The 26,204-nt window shown below is 32.7% G+C and overlaps 1 protein-coding gene across 4 annotated transcripts; it reads right to left on the bottom strand.

Moving 5' to 3' along the window:
• Positions 1–1,562: 1,562 nt before the first annotated feature.
• Positions 1,563–26,204, bottom strand: LOC138322967 (coadhesin-like). Of its 4 annotated transcripts, none has more exons than XM_069267240.1 (11): positions 26,048–26,204; positions 14,756–14,862; positions 14,376–14,435; positions 9,499–9,543; positions 7,752–7,874; positions 6,547–6,633; positions 5,765–5,796; positions 5,235–5,370; positions 4,605–4,847; positions 4,106–4,276; positions 1,563–3,532 (listed from the first exon to the last, which is right to left on the bottom strand). In XM_069267240.1, the coding sequence occupies exons 2-11, from the start codon at positions 14,835–14,837 to the stop codon at positions 3,243–3,245; spliced, it is 1,269 nt and encodes a 422-aa protein (XP_069123341.1). In that variant the 5' UTR covers positions 14,838–14,862; positions 26,048–26,204; the 3' UTR covers positions 1,563–3,242. The 4 variants fall into 4 exon arrangements, with proteins under 4 accessions (XP_069123341.1, XP_069123343.1, XP_069123342.1 ...); XM_069267242.1 differs by lacking the exon at positions 26,048–26,204 and adding an exon at positions 25,908–26,046; XM_069267241.1 differs by lacking the exon at positions 26,048–26,204 and adding an exon at positions 18,249–18,445.

Genomic DNA, 26,204 nt, shown 5'->3' with positions numbered 1-26,204 from the left:
TCAGAATAGATCAAAGGAGACGGAAATAGCTTCGGAGTTGGCTATATGACAGTTTGCCTGAAATGTACACCTTCATGAAACGATCGTTTATTACGGAAATTCTAAAGTTGTCATTTAATTAATCCATGACTTCGGGTACCGTACTGTTACCTAATATCTATTGATCTCAAATACTGTGGATAATACGATCATTGTATACGTCGGAGATATTGTGATAACTAATATTGAAGGATTTCATAAGAGCTTTGAGTTTGTTTTCCAATCCCACATATTCAATGTATTGTATGTATATGTATCAAAATATTGATGATACACATGCTGTTTAGACTAAACTAATGTTAATGTAAACGTGAATGACATGTTTGGATTGTCCTTTCTAATACGGTTTTATTTTGGGTTACATCCAACTTATAGGACTGTCTCTTGTCGAGTCCTTGTAAAACTACTGTGTCGCTATGTTTTATTCATTCTTAAAATAGCGACATTTTTGCATTATCTCGCCTGTATGATTTCAGTAAATCAGCGTAAACAAACAAGTTTTAAAAAGATGTCACTTGTGACCCCCTACTCACCAGTTTTGAAGAACTTTCACAGTTGTTTTTACTTCAATGTCAAATACTTATTGCCACATTTTATTTGTGCATATACAGCTCGTTCTACAATGTACAATTACACACACCAATTACAAAATCAAATGTTGATTTTCGCATTTAGGTTGTTTAAGAACTCGTAATTCAAAACATCAGTCGTATCTTATGCATCCGTAAAACGATAGTCTTTATGTTAACTGGATATATATGTAGTGTAGTCATTATGGACGGTCTCCGCCTCACCACATATAAAATTACATAATTATCTTTGATATAATGGGTTTTATAAACCAAATAACTGTATCTACAAACGTGAAACAGTTTTTACGTCAGAAGTTTAAGGACGTGCTAAGTTTGATTGGTTGAGGGATATTGAAAGAAAACATTTGGAGAAAAATAACCTTTCTATTATTTTTACATGGCAACTGTCCTACACAGTCTTGGATAGTAATGTGGAGCTAATGGCCAGCTATAAGACATCTGAACCATCGCGATCTATGATTTTAAGAGTAGCTTCAGCAAATCGGCCTGAAACGTCTGCTTTAGCTGTAGGTAACAACGGCTAACTATTACGTATCTATTAATATTCACATGTATTAACCATTGAACAGGTTTTGTATTAAAGTGTTTAATGAGAACATCAATCGTACAATAAGAAATCACATTTTGATTCCATTTCAACAAATTTCATTTCGGAAAAAAACCCAGGCAAAGCCTTTATGAGTATTACTCGACATTTTGATTCCAAAGTCATTTCACATAAATCTTTTCTATAGTATCAATGGGTATAGGCAATATGCTATATGATAAGCGAAAGCTATTTGAAATATGAAACGTTTCATTATTCGCTCATTATTTATTTGTAATGTAATTGAGCAAAATTGGATTTCAACATGCACTGAAAATATGAATTGAATGATGGAATGAAATGAAACTCTACATTCAAATGGAATACATTTAAAGGAATGCAGATAGCTGTTATATGTTTATTAAGATTGCACAATGCCGGGGAACAAACAAAATGGTATATGCTGACAAGCCGCTTATATAATGTTAGTTATATCAGTTACGCTACAAAAGGAACATTCAGTTGATAACGTAAACAACTTACATTGTAGTCTATCATTTCTGTCTTTGCATATTTAAGAGTTATCTGCCCTTGTGGGTTGGCATTGATTGTGATGTCATTTGTTTGTGAGTGAAACGTCATGTCTTCAGAGAAAACGTTGAAGTTTCGCTCACAAAATAATGACGACACAATTAAACCACCTTCCCGTAAAGGCGATTACTCCGTAATATACGTAGACAGCATAACATAAAATGAAGTACAAACCTCTACTGAAACACTAATTAATATAAAAAAAAACATAAACCTTTATATTACGAATTTAACGTTACAAATGTACTCTTTACAAATTCATTCTTGTTTCACTTCACCTCATTCTTAGTGACTAAATTATAACCGCTCACACTACATGTATGAATGACCAATTTGCCGTTAATTTGTCTGGATGTCTTCAGCAAAAGTCTATCGTTGATCTTTTTGAAAAATAATTGATTTTTTTGTATACAAATTGATTTTTTAAGAATTAAAGAAAGCCTATTTTAATGTTTGATTCTTTACTATTTTACTGGAGTCGTTGTCTGACAACAAAATTACTTGTTATATCCATACAATGAACGACGTTAACAATTCGTTACATTTCTGCATTTTGTAACGAAAGTATAATTAAGAGCAGTTGAATGTTGCAAGTAATGCTTCTTAATGATCATAATTTCAAGTACGCTGGACATCTTTTAGTATACAATTCAATGTGATTTCCAAACTCTATGACGTCACACTCTGTTTAGGCAAATGAAATGACCGGAACCGTATTCTGAGATCGAAATCCCGACTTTCAATTTTTTTCGTAGAAAAGTGGGAAAAAATGGGGTCTGGGGTAAAAAATTTGGGTGGGACGGGTAACCCTAAACAGACATATCTTTTTGGCCTAAGAATATATATCATTCCACTGACGACACATTTAATTATTATAACAGTTGTTAAATAACTTAGAGTTTATAAAGTCACAGACAAACAGAAACATCCAATGCATTATGATTAGATGATACTATGACCTTTGATACAGACTTCAATTGATTTTATGACTCAATGTGGGTTTTTATTGGTCACTCAAAATGTCATTTACCCTATTTATTTTATTGTAACAAGTTGCACTCACTCGTTCATTGTTTATATGCTATTTTTGTGACATTATGATTTTTTAAAATGTTTATAAGTATACTAATTACATGTTACTAGTTTCTGAAATGGTTTAGAATATCACGTACATCCACCAATTGCTGTGTATCCTCAATCGCACGTGCTGTCAGTCCATTACGTAACATTTAATCACTGTCCTACTTATCCTCTTGTCAGATTCAGTTCTCGTCGCATTTATACACGACGATATTGCCATTTCATAACATATTAGTTTGTTTATTTCACAACATGACGACTGCGACAAAGAGCCCAGAGCCTACTGCCTACACTCCGCAGTTAATGACGTCATTTCCGCCACATATGTGGTTGACGTAATTTCCGGACTTACATCTTAAGAAAATTCCTTTTAACAAGTCAGTACGGATTACGCCATTTTAAAACAGTTCATATTATGGTTCCACATCAATTGTTCTTGATGTCTCCTTTTTCATTGAGGAATTTTCGATCAGTTTACGAAGGCCTTTAAGTTGATTACACTGATTTCTATAACAATGTTCTACGTTTACTTTGATTAAGTAGCAGGCATTCGCCACGTTTTCTCCAGGAATTCTCGACAGCTCACCATAGGGAGCTTGGCATACAAGTTTGGTTCGAACCTTCAGCCAACCAGGCACGTCTCTCTCAAACGTCACATTGCCCCAAGAGGAGAACTCTGTCATCTGTAACTCCGATTCAGACACTGAAATCAAAATAACGGAAACCTTTTTAAACATGTAAATATTTTGGTTCCTGCTTATGTTCACAATTCTATAGAAACCACTTGTTTATTAAGCATTAAATAGTAAAGATGCATTTTGATTAAGAACGGTCAAAATAAGCAGTGATCTTGCACAATTTTATATCTTTCTAGTATTGTAACATCGTGATTGCACACTTTTATGCTGTCGCTTTTGCAAAAGAGTATAAGTTTATACATGTATTTATCAATTCATCCATAACTTTGATACACAGAAATTAAATGACTGCATGTTTAACGTACTACACACATTATAGAAATCGTCCACTTAAGATATCCCTTTAATTTCCTGGAGCAACATTATAACAAAAAGGGGTTGTTTCATAATATATTTACTTTCATATGATCTGATAAAAGATGTAGCTAGTGCCTGCGTTTAGAATAAATCAAATATAAAAACAAAGTTAATATGTAGTAGCGAGAATGGGAAGCTTTTTCCTTGGTTCTTTTCTATTTTGATGATGTCAGTACATCTACACCACCGAAACATGACCAGGACATCGATATGATCCCTACCTGGACAGTCATGACTACAGTCCCGCGCCTGGTAGTCCGAGCCATCACACGATCTCCCGCCAAACTTAGGAGCAGGGTTGCTACAAAACCTATAACGGGTCTGTTGTCCACCTCCGCCACGGGTGCATGCGCAAGCTGACCACGGAGTCCAGTCTGTCCAATGACCATGCTCTGGCAATCAAAGTAACATTGAAGACATATAAATGTAAATAATTAATTGTATTCAAAAAAAGGATAGGTACTAATTTGATTAATATTACTACATTGATTTGAGTCAATTATTTTCATTACAAAAAGCGATGTAAACATAACATAGAAAAAATAACAAATTTAGTTTTATTTTCTTCTCGACTAAGCCGATACATTTTCTAAGACTCCGTTTTCAAAATAACTTTTCGTCACTTGATCTTTACATTCGTTTTCGTTGATGTTCTCACCATTTGACATTATTTATGTCAACAGGGATACTTTTATATTAGTAGCTGAACACAAGACTTACCCATGCAGTTGGATACTTCTATGTCTGTTCCGTCGCAAATTCCGTTCCCACATTCCCTCTTTCGACAGTAACATGGCCCTGCCGCTGAATTGGGGTTATTAGACATTGAGCAGAGTGACCACTCCGACCAGGCTGACCAGTAACCATTGGTGACGGGACTCACGGGACTAACGGGACTCACGGAATCAGGTGTAACAACAGTTCCATCCTGGATCTGGGAGCATTCTTCGAGGCCGTTTGCCTCTACAACCACAATAAGATAAAATAAATGTATGCATTAAATCTCTCTGGATAATTTTGCGGTACCAATTCCATATTTAGGATTGTGTTACGTTGCTAAGTAACTGTTGAACGCAATCTTAACCGACCCTCTATATGCAAAATCTTGGTATGTTCTCTAACAAACAATAAACCATAAACAAACACAAATTAATAGACAGTAACAATTCCATATGGTCACTTAGCTTTTTGCATAATTTAAACTGAAATTGGGTACATGTATATATTGGGTATAAGTCATTCCCTGAACGATAAGTATATCACCCAATTTCATAGTCAACAGTGATTCAGAGTGAAAAGTATTACCACGATTATTTAATATGCATTGATCTTTAAAGAAATGTAGCATACCTATGGATGAGACTGGAGTATCACAGTAAAATTGTTTATTGTTAACAGTATATAAACAGGTATCATTGGACTCGCCCACGCTTTCACAGCTCGGCAATTTAACAGCAGAGGTGCTTTGTGAACATTTCCGTTTAACCTGTCAAAATATAAAATAAGCAAATGAGATATGTTTTGAGATCATTTGATATACATACATTGTACCACATACAACATCAAAACTATTTCTCACATCAAATAGCTGATCGCTCTTTGACGATCGTTCCAGGATCCCACCATGCACCAATATTAGGTTGGAAATTGTCTTATGGTATGGTTTCACAACATTTCAATCAAATCTTTTCGCTTCCGTAACAATCTGCGCAAATGCACAACAAATAATATCTTCTCCATCAATATAACGTTTAATACCTCTCAGACTAACTGAATCACCTTGTAATGTTGTATTTACGGTTGTGACGTTCGATGGTTTGTTGAAAAGAAAAGGGCTATTAACGTACTAACTAAAATGAAATTAAGGATAATATACTTACATAAACTAACTCGCATTTTCTCCCGTGAAAAGCTACAAACAAACATATAAATGATTACATTAGGTTCAAGGATTATAATAAGATAATACTGTTAAATGAAATAGTCAATAGATGATAATAAAGAAAGCTTTACAACAACTTCATATCTATTAGAGGTTTTTTACCTGATGACAGTCAACACCACTTTAACCTGTATCCAGTTTAATAAATCCTAAATAAAGGATTTAAAATTTTCTAGCATTTGTAACGTAAATGAGGTCCCACAAATGATGAATGCTGAGAAAAATAGCATATCTCACAGGGTCACAAAGAGATCACCATATATAGGTCCTTGCTATATCAATACTCGCCAGTTAAGGTCCTATACTATTGGTAACCCTATAGGAATCCATGATAATAGGAGCATGTAGATCACAATACGCTTTCCTTAATGAGATAAGGCACTAGAACCCCAGCACTACAGAAAGGGGGTTTCATAGTGCAACTTGCATCGACACCAGATGTCACATAACATATACGAAAGGACCAACAATTCCAACCCAGATGGTCATAGATAATTGCCTATATTAACAAACTATCTCACATCCTAATTATATCACATCTAATCATTGCGAAAACCAGTCCGACTGATATAAATACGCCTGATAAATCACTCTCTTGGGAATGCCATTAAAACACCCATTTGGCACGTTTTATCCAGTTCATGAGCTAATGTTTTTGTTTTGGAAATGAATGCGAAAATGGTATACAACAAAACTATTATCAAATCGGTATAAACTTACGGTAAATACAGTTGCATTTATGTCGAGTTCCTTCTGCACAAATGTAGTCCCCACCATTAAGGCAAGACCAGCTTTTCCCATTACAACCTACAAAACAAAAATATTTCGCTCCTTTAGTTTCGTATTTTCCTTTGTATTGTTATACAGCCTACATCAACAAAAGTATTTCGCTCCTTTAGTTTCGTATCTTCATTTTTAATTTAAACCTTGTATACGTACATGTATATCAAGAGGTGTCGTAATGCTTTAGGACTATACGCTATCAGTTCTAAGTGTCGGACATGTGCATTACATTAAGTCAAATATGACTATAGATTCCAAATAACACATATATATATACGTTAATATATTTCAGCATCATATGTTGACTTTGTCATATTATATACTGTAAATTTCCCATGGTATCATAGCCCTGTATATTGTATTTTGAATGTTTGTGTAAGCTCACAAATACCAAATTGTATGAAATTATTTCAATGTTTTGGAATGTTTTAAATGATTCTGTAACTCATATTTTTTTACATTGTGATAGAAATAGCGAAATTTGTGACGAATACTGATGTTGTTTTGGTGACTAATTCTGGATTAGATTTCATGTGATCGCTTTATAATTCATAAGATTTATATTTATGTAATACCTTGTTGGGTAAAGAATTCTGAATTAGCCTTTGAATTTTCAAAAAGATATTAAGATCTTGATTGTTACGATTTAATTTCAACTTAATACTAACTATAAGACTTTAACTTGTACATATTTTGTAAATATCTATTTGCTGTTTGTTTAAAGTTTTCATGTTAAATGTCATTTTGTATGTAATATCTTCAAATTTGGAGGAAATAAAGAAAATGATCATGTGTTGACTTTGTTTTATTGTATGCATCGATACGTGTTTCCTAAGTTGGAATGTCTTCTGTCTTGGAATAAGTAAAACATGCATTTATCCTTGCCAATGCAGGCTGTGGCGGCTATATTACGACCGCAAATCGTAATGCATCAGGTGGACTTTGCTACACTGTTTAATATATCCAGAAAACAGAGAGGTCGTTACTCCTTATAGTTACAACCCCAAAGTTTTGTATCGCATGATCAGCTTAAAACTGTCCCTGTATGATTCAAATATATTAGTTACTGTCCTAGATTTATGTCATGCCATCGAAATTACTACCGAATTAAATTATCACGGCACCAAACCACATATACTTACATGATAAATCTACACGACCACAGTCTAAATCAAGTTCTGCCAACTTCTTGTGTCCTCCACACAGACAATACAGACTAAGTGCCTGCGATTCGGAGCTGAATGGCTTTTTGCAGGATACCGAACCTGAAAGGTGACATAATTCAGAATAGGAATGAATTGAGCATATTATAAATTCGTATCTGAAACCTTCCCAGGTATCCTTTACACGGAATGTTTTGATGGTATTGCGAAGAAAAGTAGGAAATACAAAAAATATTATAAAAATAAAATAAATATATAAATAACAGACAAGGATTTTTTTTAATTTATTTTATCAAATATCAGTACAGTATGAGATTTGATTATGCGAGTTGCATTATTAACACCGAAATATCATATTTGACATACGAAAGCATCCGACTATTCCAACCCCAACCTAGTGGATCATTACTATGTCGTACAACAACCCAACGAATCGAAATTATATTGACGCTGATATTCAAAATGATATTGACAGTCATATTCATTTTTTTTATAAATTTATAAATTTATGTTTACATCTGGTCTTGACGTTAGTATGAGAAAAGTTATCGACATTGAATGACTATTTGTGTTTCACTACATATGGACCGGGAGCCAGATAGGCCTACGTGCACCTCCACACACACATCTTTTAAAGAAACTAACGAAACGATGTTTTTTCTTAACACTTAGTATCCAAATCAGCAATTAGCATTGCATCAATAGAAAATCTTACATGAGTGGCTATGTAAATATGAAATTAATCAGAGGAATTCAAAAATTTGATATGTAACAAGCCTGTAATAAATTTCATTTTTCGTAGAGAACGGTGTAGGGTTAAATTAAGACATAACTAGTATTCTTGTGGAAATAAAGACAAACAAATCGTTTCCATATAAAAGTGGCGAATTTGGACCTGAAATGCTCTGTCTAACGAGATAATCACGCTTATGACGTTATTATTGCATTTGACGTCACTATATATAGCTTTATTACACGTATGTTTTACCATAGTAGTGTCTTGGCTGAACGGGTGAGTTATGCGATTAACTGGGATGAACTGTGTTTTTTTGTCATCACAATTGCGAAAATGAAGAAGTTTGATTAAAAAAAACAAAATTGACATACTAATTCCGTGATTATTTATTGATCAAATATGACAAATGAGCCATGGAAATGATGGTATGGTGTATATCTATAATGTCTAAAAATACTTTAAAACATATAGCAATCATTTGAAACTCGATTACAACTAACAAATTGGTGTCATGTTTTCATGTTAAAAATTTCTTTATTATTTTGTAATCATTATTGTGGTCATGTTAATAACGTCATGACAGGAAGTTGCATGTACATGTAAACTTAAGAATTTTTAACTAATTGATCCCTTAATATAGTGAGAATCATTTAATATATCAGTTGCTCACCACAATGCGTGAAACAGTTTTATATCTTTATTGACTACTATTGTCATTTCGGTGGTCATCTTGGATTATAATGTTTCCTATTTGTTTTCCTTTATATTTTAACATTATAAAAACGTTCGCATCCTTTTTTATTCAATCATTTTCTACATACATTAGATCAACATAAAAATAAATTTCAATATTTGCTTGGTTAAGGTGTGGGAGGATGAGGTAGAGGTGGAGGTTGCACTTATAGTTTATGTGGCTCTCGGACTTTCTTCAAACATTATTTACACTTTAGATGTAAATAACATAAGAACTCGGTAGACGTAAATACTTACTGCCTGTGATGCCTTCGTACAATATACAGTCGTCAACATCCAAATCTGTAAGTACAAATTGTTTATACGGCAATTTATATATAAAATCTATTCAGAAATGAATAGACATACAAATCAGATATCACTAATTAGATATGTTCCGATCCATTACATTTAGGTAATTACAATTTATATACGTCAGGCAAACGCTTTTACTTGCTATAAATTGGTGAACTCCATGGCAGTATGTGCGTTTATGTGGAACGCCGACTACCAAACGATTTGGATCGCTTATCAATGCAATCAGTTACAAATCTATTTCAGACTTGCTGATCACTATTTCTATTGTATATTACGAAAAAATTGGTTTTAAAACTTAAAACATGATGTCGCTGACGTCATAACGTTGATATAATTATAGTCGTAAAATTTGCCTGTAACAGCAAACTCCACATCAGATATTATTTTTTACTGTATTCTGTCTTTGCATGTTATAGAGTTAGTTCGCTTGCGGGTAGGTATCGATTGTGACGTCATTATTTTGTGAGTGGAATTCCCATCGTTTTCTCAGAAAAGTATGACGTAACACTCTCACAATCAATACCTACCCGCACAACAGGTAACTCTGTAATATGCAAGTGTCTATTTCTAACAGTAATAAGTTATACAGTTTATCTAAATTGTCATTTTGTTGACTAACCACAAATAAAACGAACTTTAATTACACACAAATAAAAGTAACTATACAGAATCATTTGAACTTTCCATACGGTCGTAGTATAATGTTGTCGTTTTGTCATTGTTCTGTCAGCTTATAAATAATTTCCGCATTACTGTATCATCATGGGTGTTATCATGTTGACATTTTGAACATATAAAAATATAGTGATTGTCCAGTAGCCGGATGCACGGTAACTGTATCAGCGTTTGTGTTTACAAGTCAATGAACACCGATACTTGCACTTTTTGCCTGTAAGCTAATGTTATGTGTAAAACTATATAAAACGTTTTAACCGCTGTTTGAACTGCTATGTCATCCTACTTCGCTGTTCACAACCCAAAGACTGATTGCATTTTAATCCAGAGAAACGTAGATTAAAGATATGATAACAATATTCCCAGTAAAACTTTTCTCAATAAAATCGTCGATAATGTAGATGTGTCATTTCCATTTAGTTTAGGGGTGGGTATATTCATCATTGATACCAGGACATTATATATATTATATATAGGCACACATGAATTGTAAATCGAAGTGTGTGATATATGCTATGAAGTGTGTGATATATGCTATGAAGTATGTGATATATGCTATGAAGTATGTGATATATGCTATGAAGTGTGTGAAATATGCTATGAAGTGTGTGATATATGCTATGAAGTGTGTGATATATGCTATGAAGTATGTGATATATGCTATGAAGTGTGTGAAATATGCTATGAAGTGTGTGATATATGCTATGAAGTATGTGATATATGCTATGAAGTGTGTGATATAGCTATGAAGTATGTGATATATGCTATGAAGTGTGTGATATATGCTATGAAGTGTGTGATATATGCTATGAAGTGTGTGATATATGCTATGAAGTGTGTGATATATGCTATGAAATGTGTAATATATGCTATGAAGTGTGTGATATATGCTATGAAGTGTATGATATATGCTATGAAGTATGTGATATATGCTATGAATTGTGTGATATATGCTATGAAGTATGTGATATTTGCTATGAAGTGTGTGATATATGCTATGAAGTGTGTGATATATGCTATGAAGTGTGTGATATATGCTATGAAGTGTGTGATATATGCTACGAAGTGTGTGATATATGCTATGAAGTGTGTGATATATGCTATGAAGTATGTGATATATGCTATGAAGTATGTGATATATGCTATGAAGTGTGTGATATATGCTATGAAGTATGTGATATTTGCTATGAAGTGTGTGATATATGCTATGAAGTATGTGATATATGCTATGAATTGTGTGATATATGCTATGAAGTGTGTGATATATGCTATGAAGTGTGTGATATATGCTATGAAGTATGTGATATATGATATGAAGTATGTGATATATGCTATGATTTGTTCTCGTTGTGTTATTTTTACATCGTTCAAACTAGTAATGAACTTAGAACACGTATGACTGTTCATTGGAAACAAACAAAAACGGATTCTCTTCGCAATTTGAATGTCAATAAACGTATACATGCTTGTGCAGGTGATCAATTTTATGTTATAGCTTTACATCAATTACATTCTTCAGACACTGTTGGAAAACAAGGAAAATCAGCTTGTAAAAATTTTAAAACCAAATCTCAATGGGCCATAATAGTAAATGGCGCAACTTCATATTATTGTTATGTAAACGTTTGTACCTTGTGACATCACGCTATTTTTGATGTCATTGATTTGTTCTTGAAAAAAAATAAACATTTATATTCCTGAAGAGCCATCATGAAATGGCGAAGGTACTAGAGGAAGGTGGTTGAGATTTATTGTTCATATATTCAACTCTACATGGACATTGGACACATACGTTTTCTTGATTTTATATTTATATAAAATAAATAAATGTAGAATATCCTTGTGATGGAATTGAAATACGAAAAAATAATAATTAGACATCCCCTGAAGAGCAAGGGTAACTAGGAAAGCGCTAGGGATTCAGGATTGCAGATTTGTTTTATTTTTTTTCATATATATATATATTAATATTGAATTATATATTAATTGGTACAGTACCCTATCCAATAAAATAAATCTAATGAGGCCATATACTCAAAGCTGCATTAATGATAATTCTTCTGTAAACCACTCGACACGTAAATTCTAATTCAAATGTTACGTGAACAAATATATAATAAAACAAATCTCTTCACGATTCCACTGAACATGTTGAACTTAGAAAGATGCGAACTATATACGCGAAATAAGGGGGTTTAAATTATGTCACTTCTGCATATTCTATTTCGATATAGTTGCAATGTATAATTCCGTTGTTTTAAAAATTTTAACAATCCTTATGTTGACAGTATACGTAGTCTACAAGACAAATGAATTGAAGAAAACTTGATAGGCATCCCAGTATATAACTCTCCAGCTGTTTTAACCATTATCCTTCTATGTGATTTCGTTTCAGTTATTCGATTTAATTGAAATGTCAATTTACACTTACGAGATCATTATAAATCATGAAAGCTTCGACCAATGTCCAATTTTCTCGCTGAGTTGAAATATTTGTCATATCGACGTTTGTGTTTAGCGATCGACCTAAATACCCGTACAGTTACCAAAGGTGGCCGAGTGGTTAAGATGTACCTACATATTACCACATGCCCTCCACCTCTGAGACGCGAGTTCGAATCCCATATGGGGCAGTTGCCAGGTACTGACCGCTGATCGGTGGTTTTCCTCTGGGTACTCCGGCTTTCCCCTACCAACAAACCTGGCGCGTCCTTAAATGACCCTAGCTGTTAATAGGACGTTAAACTAATCAAATTAAAATACCAAAGTTATACGCTCAACTCGTGTCTCTGAAAATTAACATACTAATATTTACATTTGTTCTGCAATTTCACACTTTAATATTGCCAACGTTTAAATCTTACTTCTTTATGATAACGTTATTTAATAACCAAAGCATATGTTATAAAATCCAAAAGTCTTTTCGTCTTTTGAATAAACAACAAAACAAATGAAATTTGAAATATATAGAATATATAAAGTAATTGTAATTAATATCATTGATACCGTATACATTCCTTAGATATCACTAATTATTGCAGCTAGAACCCTTAAGTTGTAAATTTATATTTGAAATGTTTCTGGTAGAATAACATGACATTGTCACCAAAGGATGTAATGACAATGTTTGAGGCAAAAAAGTTTACGTAGTTCCATATTACATGACTAAAATAAAGGGTTAAATCGATAGGATTTTAGGGGTTAAATTATTATATTACTGTATTACTTAGAAGTGTGATTTAACTTTATCTTCACACTTATTTAAGTAAGTGTAAAATCAAAGTAAGAACGTCCAATTACAATATTTATATAAAATAGCACTCAATCGCCCAGAAACATTTCATACATCTGAAGGCTGCCAATGTTTGGGTCCTTGGAGTCAGCCGTCATAAATATAAACAAATGTCCCATATAGGAAGGCTCTCACTCACCACACAACTTACACACGACTCATCTTACTAATCCCATAGTTAGCACACCTACAAGACACGGTAATTCTATGTTACCTTTCTGAATACAAAATACATTCTTTATTTCTTTATGACTATGCGCACAAAATTGAATAAATACATTTGTAAACTTTTGAACAATATAATGAAGACATACATTAACGAAAAACTTCTATAATGATACGAGGATTCTCAAGACAGTATCAGTCCTTCCTGCTGTTGTATGCCATTAGAGTTGCAGTAATATCGAAACAAATATGTGTTTCACTGCTTCGGTTTCCTTCAAGTACAGCTTCTTTGAACTCATTATCATTATGTGTGAAAGAGCGTGATGCAATAGCGAGGATCAATTAAAAGTACAAACTGAGGTAAGTAAATGCACTTGTTTTTTGCTTGTATGAGTGAGGTGTTATAATAATATGACTGTACTGTAATCAATTCATAGTATACCAGAACATATCACGGTGTCCTTATCCACAGCTCTAACTTATAAAACTATGTATAATTAAACCATGGTAATCGCGAACGTGTGGTATTGAAACTGGTCCCATTAAAATATCCGCGTGTGTTAATTAAAACTATTCTGAAAAATATATACGTATCACCCTATTGTCAGCTCTATCTAGGTTTAAGTCATGTGTTAAATGCATGTACAGAAGACCTTGACCGTCGTTGTCACTCACATATACTCACCTTGTAATTTGTTATTAGCAGCACTCGAGACGGGTTTCTCAAACAAGCAATGATGAATCACTGCAATGATAAACAGAGTGTAATTCACCCAGATATCCTGAACTAGTGTATAGGCCTTACCGCCGACTACTGTTTACATTTATGTTATATGGCTATAAAACATGTTTCCAAAAGCCTGCTTCATTTTTTATATTTTCCCACACTCTTACAAGTACAAGTGACACAAATCGCTTGTGTATATTGTGGAACACATGCCTATATTAAAAAAATCTCAAGGAGGGGTCAAATTTTAGACTTATAAACTCTATCACAAAACAAAAACAAAACCCCCAGAATATTTAAACGTTGATTAGTGAGAACTATAGTGTATCATCAATTACCTGTTGATACTTGTGTCACACACGTGAGCAGCACGAGGAGCCACACGTTCTGCAGTGCTAACTGCAACTTCTGTCTAGCCATGGCTCGTCATCTCAGAGGATACACCCTGGAACAGTAGGACATAATTCCTTCCATGTGTGTATTGTTAACTGGAATTTCCTGGTGTGACTGACCCTATATATTGACTTCACGTTGGATTTCCTACTTTCTATTCATTGCCACATGGGGGCGCGGATATTACAACAGTGACCTACAGACACCAGTCTATTGTATCCGGTTGTCTCAGTTTATCTCAACACAACACAACCAACGATAATAACAGATATTGGTCCTAAAAGTTTAACAACATATCCATGTATCTCAAAATGACATTAATAATAAGCATGCGTAGTAACCACTGGCTCTGTACGTGTTTACGCCAAGGCCTTGTTGTATATTACGTAACGTGAAATCTTTGTCGCGTGTGTTTCTTAAAGAACGATCTAACGTCCCACAGCAAATTACAAGGCGCCCATGATGAAGATAAGAGAAAACGAGAACAGCGTAAATAGGGATATATGTCTAACATGTGTTCTGTGTATGCTCGTTGGTGCACCACGTACGACTAATCTGTATGTCTACAAATAAGTAATGTCATGTATATGTTACACTAAAAGAAAGTCTCGAATATTTCCGTTTTTTTTTTTTTTTTTCAATATTCACAATTTAAGTCAACATATGGCGTCATGGTGTCAAACCATCAACATACCTAGCAGCGTCAACATTCATATACCCGTCACTCCGTTCCCGGTCCATCTGTAATGAACTCTTACATGAAATCTTCCGTCCGTCGTTCAAGTACATGTACATGTACACGTACTGATACAAACGCGTACACATCCCAATGCAACCTAATAACCACCGTCATATTGTGTCAAATACCGTTGCGACTTATCAGGTGACCGTCAACATACATGTACGACTACATTCTTTAAATTTTACTAAAACAGTCATTTTACAAAGAGGTTCTACACTATAAGCTGTTTGCAACTAAATAATGACGCACGTGTTATTCAAACTTTCCTATTTTACATACTGCTTATTAATCGGTATCATACATTGTGGTTTAATTAGGCGAATATACTGCTTATTCCTGCGATAACTCTATAACTCTATTGCATTTATGGCTTAAAATGACTCTACTTGTTATGATTTAGAATAAGTATTTTAATACATTTTTCAATTAGGAAATGTACAACAAACTAACCAAAAAACTAGGTTTATATTCTGCGTAATTGTTTTATCAGTTCATTGTATAATTTAATACCAATGTCCGAAATACATTTTATTATTTTTGGGTTTTACAAGAAAGTAGAATTTTGTAGGTACTGTATGCTGCATTAACTTACTAAGTTATTTACAGGATTTATATTATGTATTATATACCATCAAATACCATAAAATTAGATCATTTGGTTGATGTATGTACCTGGAATGTAATATAAACAAACTTTTACAAACATAACATGTGCATTAAATTTATTGCATATAATCACTATAATGTTTTGTTAAAATACATAATTGATTTAAATATATAATCGTATATCCTAAATTATTTTTCACGTCTATACAACGGCGAAATATTGTTACTATATCTTACTAAGTATATGGTTTATATGGGTAGAGTGATTCAGCATGGACAAAATCTTTTTGTCAAATTTCGAGGCGATATAGACACAAAAATAAAGAATATGTATTTATAATGAAATTAAATCCTGTGATATCATTCCCATGTAAAACAAAATAAAAATGATTTTATGATATATTTACATTGTGTTTTTAATAGACGAAATGTATAAAAGTATAAATGGAAATGCTGGTGTAAAATAGTCTTTGATTTCGTTTTTATGTTATATTACAGCCTATCACACCCCAAATAAAAAAAGTATGATACAATGAATTATAAGTGGCATAAACTTTTTTATACTTAAGACCAAAATTCAGGTCGAAAATTCACTCAGCATTTTACTTTAACACGATATTATATTTTGAATAATGTGTTAGATAACAAATTGAAGCTTATATTTAACTATCACCTACAGTGCCTTCAAACAGGATTAAGTACTTGAGGTGGATCGTAGTTCTTTAGGATCTATATCTTATCAATATTCTAGTAAATCTGATGTCCACAAATCTTTACTAGATGTGTTTTTCATGACAATTAGAATAATGAAAGGCTGTTTGCAAAATATAAGGTATTTTAAATTGGTAAAGTCAAAACTATTTTATTATAGTTTTACAACAAGTTTTCGAAAATACCAATTTGATTTTAAGAGTTATGCATGATATTTTATCAAAAAATATACTTGTTGTCAGCATACGGAAAATCACTTTACTCTTATTAGGTTCGTATATGACAGACATATATTTATCCTACACAGTCTGTATTAGATAACAGAAAATAATAATGGTGTTGAAAAAATAGGATATTTAGTTTGGTTTTTGTATGATTTGATCTTTCTTTCTGTCGTGTAAAGTAAGATAATTGGACACAAGTTTTACAGCCTACCAAGTCCCAAAATAAAAGATTTATTATACGAGATTTCAAAATGGCATACACTTATTTATAATACAAATCGTGGCTCCTATTTTAATGATATTTACTCTTATGTTTTCAAACCTGATCAAGTACCTGAATATAGTGCTTTTGATCTATGTTCATCATCAAATAATATTTTCTTCGTTTAGAATACGGTGTAAATGTAAAGGTCATGACATAGTCATACTGTAATTGTTTCTATTACAAAACCTATGCTATAAATGTATATGTATTTCGTTATTCTTATTGTGAAAAAGATTATTTTGTGTCTTTGTTAGTTTGTTAATTAGTATGTGAAAATAAAATTCGGTTAACAGAAACATTACATATATCATAGTAATAATAATAATAGCATATCGAAGAATACAGCGTATTTAGAAATGTAGTTGTAATACCACTAAAAACTGATGTCTCCGCCTACATAATACCACTAAAAACTGATGTCTCCGCCTACATATAAAATCGTGTCGAAATAGGATGGGATGGACACGAGTAAAACATGTTGCAACATTAATATAAAAATGATATATTATTAATTTGTAGGATATATGATGATTAAATTTACAATATCATAGATTTCTCACGCTTATACGCAACAAGATATAGTATGAGGTCATGTACATGTATCATTTCATTATACATATGGTAGTCTATGTCAACTGTGCTGTGTTACATTTGGTTAAAATTACATGAAAACGAAACAAGATGCTACTTACTATTAAATGGCTTGATACATGAGAAGGCGTAATGATGTTCCCTCAACACTTTCATTTTGTAGGTTTTGGAGTATAATAGAGAAGGAATGCATTGTACTAATACATGTCCTGGACAACTTGACACCGTACAAATAATCATCAAAACAAGCAGGCGGTTATTATATTATCACCAATCAATATAAATAGTGTTACACTTACCTATGTCTTTCTTGAATAATTAATCAACGAATTTTTGGCAGTTGTTAAATAACCTTCAGGTAAGTGTCAATACCTGACATGCGTGAGCTATATCTACCTGTACGGTTGCGTTAAACACGTTCACCTGAATGTATCGGGGAAAGCAAGTTAGGGTTACTTATATAGTAATAACACAGACCTATTACTACAATTTCGTGATCATGTACCGCTAAGCTTTTAAGTGTAAAGGTCAATGCGTTTAAGAACTTAATACGGTCCCGTGTGCGACTGTGGTAAATAAATACACCTTCACATGATATACCTATATCTGTCTTAAACGATATCATTTTACATTGACCACAACATCTTATCCCGGGTCATCATCAGGGTGACACGGTTCGATGTGTGATGGACCGGTAGGAGTGTATCCGTTCTTTAAAATGCCTTGGGATTTCCTTTTATTAAATTGATAATAACCACACACATATGGTACCAGTTTGTCATAACTAAGATATAAAAAAGGAGTCTGTATATTGTGAGGGTCACATTTGAAAACGGGTGTAGTCTGTATATTGTGAGGGTCAGACTTGAAAACAGGAGGAGTCTGTATATTGTGGAGGTCACATTTGAAAACGGATGGAGTCTGTATATTGTCAGGATGACACTTGAATATGGAAGGGCAAATTCTTTATGTCACAGTTTCAAAGCATATACATTTGTTAACAAATTGGTCACACAAAAGACATATTTTTACTCTGAAATGTTTGTTGTTATCGAGATAACTTCGATGGGATATGTGTATACATATCAAAGACCTATTTCAATATTTCTTCTGGGTATTTTAAATTAATTATCCTCAAATTAGTATCATAAACGGCTCTCTGATGTGGTATCATTATCACATTCTATTATTTACATGAGAGTTGGCATATAGTATTAAAGTTCTTTATGCTATTACTTACATTTTATTAGGAAATATAAGTCTTACATTATGTAAACACTATGTATTATTACATATATTGACTAGAATGTCCACATTTCCCATATTTACGTTGTAGTAATACACAATTTCGTCTGCTAGAGCTTTGCCAATCCATGTATTAAACTATGCCATTATCTTTGCCTTGCGCATGCGCAATGCGCCACAGGTCACACTTTATAACGGTCACAAATGAAAATGCCACACCGGTTAACGGTCATGTGTGCCTAGGACATGTAGTGATATACTCTGGTGTGGGTAGCTATATAAAGACATAAAACAAACTCTGGCGCTGGACTGTAATATGATATAGAACCTTTTATATAACTACAATAGTCATAGAACATAAATATAACAGTAACATTATCTAGTTCCGATTTAGGCTAAATCCGCTTGAACTGATTTTAATTAAAAGGATTTTCTCATCTTATAAGAAAAAACAAAGAATGGGCCAAGAAATATCATTAAGGGAAAAGATTAAAGAATTAGAAGACCAAGAAAATGTTAACTTAGAAGACTTATCACAAGCACAGAAAGAACTAGAGTCCTTAAGGAAATATAATTTGAAAGGCAGTATATTAAGATCTAAAGTAAAATGGGTTGAGGAGGGGAAGAAACCATCTAGATATTTTTTAAGTTTGGAAAACAGAAACTTCACCACAAAAATTATATCAGTAATTGGAAAAGACAATGGGAGCATAATTAGAGACCAAGATGAAATATTAACTGAAGTAAAAGAATTTTATGAAAACTTGTATTCAGAGGATGAAGATTTACTCAATACCAACTTAAACGAATATCTTGATTATGACAATATACCAAAATTAAATTGTTCAGAATCCAAAAGTTTAGAGGGCAATATAACCTATGAAGAAGCAGGTATTACCTTAAAAAATGAAAAATAATAAAAGCCCAGGCTCAGATGGCTTCACTGTGCAATTTTTAAAATGTTTTTGGAAACAGCTAGGTCACTTTGTAGTTCGGTCAATTCAACATGGGTTTAACATAAACAAACTTTCAATCACACAAAGGCAGGGAATCATAACTTGTTTACCAAAGGGAGATAAACCAAGACAGTACTTGAAAAATTGGAGACCTATTTCACTTTTAAATACTATATATAAAATCGCTTCAGGCACTATCGCAAATAGAATAAGAAAAGTATTAGACACCATAATCAATACTGATCAGTCTGGATTTATATCAGGTAGGTATATGGTGGAAAAAACTAGAATCATTTACGATATTATGAATTATGCAGATGAAAATTACATTCCAGGCATGTTGTTAAATGTTGATTTTGAAAAAGCTTTTGATTCAGTCAGCTGGGATTTTATTGACAAAGTACTTAAATTTTTCAATTTTGGAAATGATATACGTAAATGGGTTAATATTTTTCAAAATGGTTCTAAGTCTGCACTTAATCAGGGAAGAAATTTGTCTTCATTTTTTCTTATAAATCGAGGTTGTCGTCAAGGAGATCCTGTCTCCCCATATTTATTTATACTTTGTGCAGAAGTGTTAGGAATTCGAAATAATGTAAATATTAAGGGTATATATATTGAAAACACCCCTATATTACTATCCCAGTACGCCGATGACACTTCATTTATTCTAGATGGGTCAAAACAATCATTGAATGAATCATTGAGTGAATTGAAAAAATATGCAGAAATATCTGGCTTGAAAATAAACAAAAATAAGACTGAAGTAATATGGATTGGGAGTAAAAAATATTGTAAGGAACAATTTTGTTCGGAGTGGAACTTGAATTGGGGAAAAACAACATTTACAATGTTGGGTATTGATTTCAATGTAGATCTGCATAGAATAGTTAAAATGAATTATGACAAAAAACTAGTCAAAATTAAATCACTTTTGAATAATTGGAATAAAAGAATACTTACACCTATTGGTAAAGTACAAGTTGTCAAATCACTACTTATTTCGCAACTTAATCACCTATTCATTGCAGTACCAAATCCGGAAATTTCATTTTTTAAAGCACTTAACTTAGAAATATATCATTTTCTCTGGAACAGTAAAGTGGGTAAAATTAAGAGAGATATTGTTATAAAAGAATATAGTGATGGTGGTCTTAAAATGATAGATATATTGTCTTTTATCAAAGCTCTAAAGTTAACATGGATAAGAAGATTATATACAAGGTCAAGTAAATGGCAAAGGATTTTAGGTAAAAATATTGACATAGGCAAGCTGGCTAATTGTGGAGAAGGATATATTAAAGAATGTGAATCTAATTGTAACAATCAATTTTGGAAAGATGTTTTTAATTCATTGAACTGCTTTATGGAGAAAGAAACAAAGTTAAATGATACTCCTGAAATATTGAAAACACCAATTTGGTACAATAATGATATACTAATTGACAGGAAAATGGTATTCTATAAAGACTGGTATCAGAAAGGTGTTATTTTTCTTAATGACCTTTTGAAATATCCATACTCATTAAGTTTTTACAATTTTCAAGAACTCACTGATAAATTTAATGTAAATACTAACTTTATAACCTACCAGGGAATTATCAACTCATGTAGAGAATACCTAACACACAATCTACTTGATAATGTCAATTTGTCATATCCAATTATACCAAACAATTTAGAAATTTTTATTAAACATAAAAAAGGATCTAAAGAATTCTATCGTATTCTTTGTCAAAATAACACTACGTCCGCGGGCAAAAGAAAATGGAATAACTTATATGAAATTAATGATGAAACTTGGAAAAAAATATATTCTACTCCTTTCCGAATTACTACAAGTTCAAAACTGCAATGGCTGCAATACAGAGTCAACCAACATATCCTTACAACAAACTCATATTTATTTAAAATTGGTTTATCTGAAAATCCACACTGCTTTTTCTGTAAGACAGAGATAGAAACAATAACACATTTATTTTGGGAATGCAGCGAAGTACAATTTTTTGAACACTTTGAATTTTTTCTTGATGCATTACTTATTCCTTTTTCCTTCAATAAAGAAACAATTCTCTTCGGGGTAACAAACAATAAAAACATGTATTATATAATTGATAATCTGATTTTACTAATCATGAAACAGTACATTTATAGATCTAGGTGTCTTCAACAAAACCTGTCTGTAGCATCATTGAAATCTATAATGAAGGAAAATGACGATATACAGAAATATATAAGTATTGTTAAAGGTGATAAATACATAGAAAAATTTAACCGTAATTGGAAAAAATGGATTAAACTTATAGAAACTTCACTAAATCCCTGACAGTATGAGATAAAATATACTTTATTACAAAATTATTTAACACACTTCATTAAGTATTTATACAAAAGTTTACATAACTGCAACCTCCAGCTATAGAATCTATAATATAATCATTACTCTCTCTCTCTCTCTCTCTCTCTCTCTCTCTCTCTCTCTCTCTCTCTCTCTCTCTCTCTCTCTCTCTCTCTCTCTCTCTCTCTCTCTCTCTCTCTCTCTCTCTCTCTCTCTCTCTCTCTCTCTCTCTCTCTCTCTCTCTCTCTCTCTCTCTATCTATCTTGTATATATATTATTGAATGTATGTTTTTGAATCGGTGTGTGGATGTGGTAGTATAGAGTTGTGTATGTCAAATAAAAAAACGAGACATGACAATAATATGGCTGATGATGATGAAGATGATGATTGATTATGATGATGTTGTTTATGTAGATGTTTCTTTTTGATGATTATGATCATGACAATTATGAGGATGAAGTTAATGATGTTTGATGAATTATGATGATGAGGATGAGGATGATGATGATGATGATGATGATATTACAAGGATGACGATGATGATAATGATATTACATGTTGTTGATGATGATTATGACGATGATAAATGTTGATGATGATGATGATGATGATGATGATGATGATGATTGATTATGATGATGTTGTTTATGTAGATGAAGATAATGTGACTAATTTTTGAGTATAACTACATATTGTTGATGATGATGATGATGTTCTTTTTGATGATTATGATCATGACAATGATGAGGATGAAGATAATGATGTTTGATGAATTATGATGATGATGATGAGGATGAGGATTATGATGATGATGATAATGATGATGATTACAAGGATGATGATGATATTTCATGTTGTTGATGATGATTAAGACGATGATGATGATATGATGATGATGATGATGATAATGATGATGATGATGATGATGAGGAAAATGATGAGTTTAATGACTATGATGTTGACGGTGGTGGTGATAATGATGACAATGATGATGATGATGAAGAAGATGACAATGATGATGTAATATCACATTATTATATGAACATGTCTTTTTGAAAAATAAAAAATTACAAAAATAAAATACGTCATATATGACTAAAAAAAAAAAAAAAAAAAAAAACGTTGAGAAGATCTAGATGCTATCTAAAATCTTCACAGTTTATTCTTAATGTAGATCCCATTCAGCCATGTGCTCGTGTCACAGTACAGGTTTAGTAAATGCTATTGTTATGCTTCGTATTGTAATGGTTGTCAATGTTGGTGAGGTGAAGTATTTGTTTTGCGACGCTGCTAAAATGACGTTTAAATAAGAAAATAAAGTTGTATACACACACCACTTGAAGTCCATTATGTTTTTGTAATATCTGATATAATGAAAAATTACCACATTTTGTCCACTGATAGAGTTTATACCTAATGACGATATTAGTTGATGCGAAAAACTATCAGGCTTTTTTCTTAAAAAAGACGGGATAAATACCCCAAAGCATATGGATAAATCCGAGCTAGTATGACACACATCTCAGATATTCAGATATGTTAGTCAATACATAGGCCTATAATCGTGATAACGCAAATGCATTATCATATCATGTTTACAAGAAATTTCAAGAATTTTTTTATTGGACTGACGCACACTTGGTTCGCGCCATTGAAATAGTCGATCACTACATCCTACATATCTGTATAAAACGTCATTGTTACGGCAATAACCCTTTCGTGTCGTTAAAACCAACATAAAACCGCCAACATTGTATATCAAAGTGAACTGGAGGAAAACGTTGCATTTGATCCCATTTAGCCATCCAATCATATTACAGCTGAAGCTCATCAGAAGTGCAACCATTGCATATTATTTTGCAATATTTGCAAATTGTGAGAAATTTCCATGTAGTTATGCGTGGAAATGTGATATTCCTATTAAAAAACATTTACAACTTGATTCGGCCTATAAATATATATAAATCCACAAATATATGGCCATCATAAATTTGGCTAATTAGGGAGCTAAAATTGAGTAATCACATTCACGAATCAAATGCGTTATATCTGGCATATAAACTGATATTATTTTGCTGAGAGTTTATGCGCAGTTTTAGTGAAATGATCTGTATGAAAATCAATAAAATATATGCTTCAAGGACGTTTGCAGTAATTATGCAATGCAAACACAAAATAATGATTACCACTGAAACGCAAAATTTATGATAATCTTGGGACACAAGTACTCGGATCCAGGAGCACCGTTCTGCGGCCACAGGCTAATCATCTCTAAAGAAGCACACTTACCACGTTTGAAGCCTAATCACAGCATTACGTAACAATTCACACACTAACGTGATGGAGTGCGCACAATGCCTAGCCGAATTAAGCTCTACAATCTCTTTTGGTCTTTCCCTTATCTGTATCTTGGACAAACTTTTCCTGGAAGTATGGAGATGCGGCAGCCTATTCACAGAACTATCACGGTGTGTAATGGTCAAGCCAACTTTTAGATCCAGTAATACCAAATAATTTTGCATAACATTTTAAACATAATCTTGAAGGTCTAGTAAAACAGTGACGTCCATTTGTTTACAACAGTCAGTTAGTCTCTATATTTTTTATTATAAAAAACGTATTGGAATATTAGTTCACATGTACTCGTGGATATTATACTACAGACCTCACCACAGATCGATATTTCACTCTCCGATTCTTCTCAGAAATAGTCATTTACCTTTGTTTGACCTATATCTTACTTAGATGCATAAAACAGGTGTTTTATGACGCAGAGAAAATGCTTACGCTTCTGGAACATTATGTTCTATCCTCTTCGTTATTTACTGGATCTATGTAAAATAATTCAGTTTACAAAAACAGAGTTTACCCAGTATCTCAGTCAATTCAAATTACATATAATATCACAGAGGATAAACATAAAATGAATTATAAACGAATTACCGAATCAAAAATGTGTGAGCACTACAACGTATATGCTCACACATCCTCGATGCTCATCTTGACTATACTAAAGCTACATTGAAGGTTCTGTGTGCGACAACAAGTGATATATATAGTTTGATTCTTTGGTGTACATAAAAAATTAAAGTTGGACGTCGGTCTCTGTAAATCTGCAAAGGATCGAAATCTCTGTAGACCCGTGACTAGCCATCTGATTTCTCTTTAAATGCCTTCAGTTCACTGTGTCATGGTCCATGACACAATGTAAGATTATAAGGAATACCACGTTTCTACATGACAAACGTTTTTTGCTTTCATTCTTGCCCGATAAATTGCTGCCATAATTTTGTTAAAAACTAATTGCGCAGTAAGTTACACGACAGCAAGTAAGATATAAATCAGCATGTACTATTCCTGCTGTGACGCTTCCAGTTTAAAATGAATTTCATGGACAATTTCTTTTAAATCCTCTTACCTGAGAAATACCCGGTATATCCTAGAAGTCAGAAATTCTCATCAAATATTGTAAGTGAATTACATATGGGATACTCAGCGTTGGCTCCCGAAAAATCGTGCAGCAATCAGACGACCATCACATAAAATCACCATACTTACCACGCTGGAGCCGTAATCGCATCATTACGTAATTATTCATACATTAAAGAATCGAGGATTGTCACAGCATCTATATGATGTAGGCATTACAATGATTTTTGGTATCCTGCCTTCAACTGTTTCCTGGACATGGTTTTCCCGGAAGTATGAAGATGCG

The sequence above is a fragment of the Argopecten irradians genome, chromosome 5, assembly GCF_041381155.1.
Source record: "Argopecten irradians isolate NY chromosome 5, Ai_NY, whole genome shotgun sequence".
Classification (NCBI taxonomy): Eukaryota; Metazoa; Mollusca; class Bivalvia; order Pectinida; family Pectinidae; genus Argopecten; species Argopecten irradians.
Note: the sequence above shows the minus strand (reverse complement) of the source record. Positions and strands in the feature narration are given on the sequence as shown.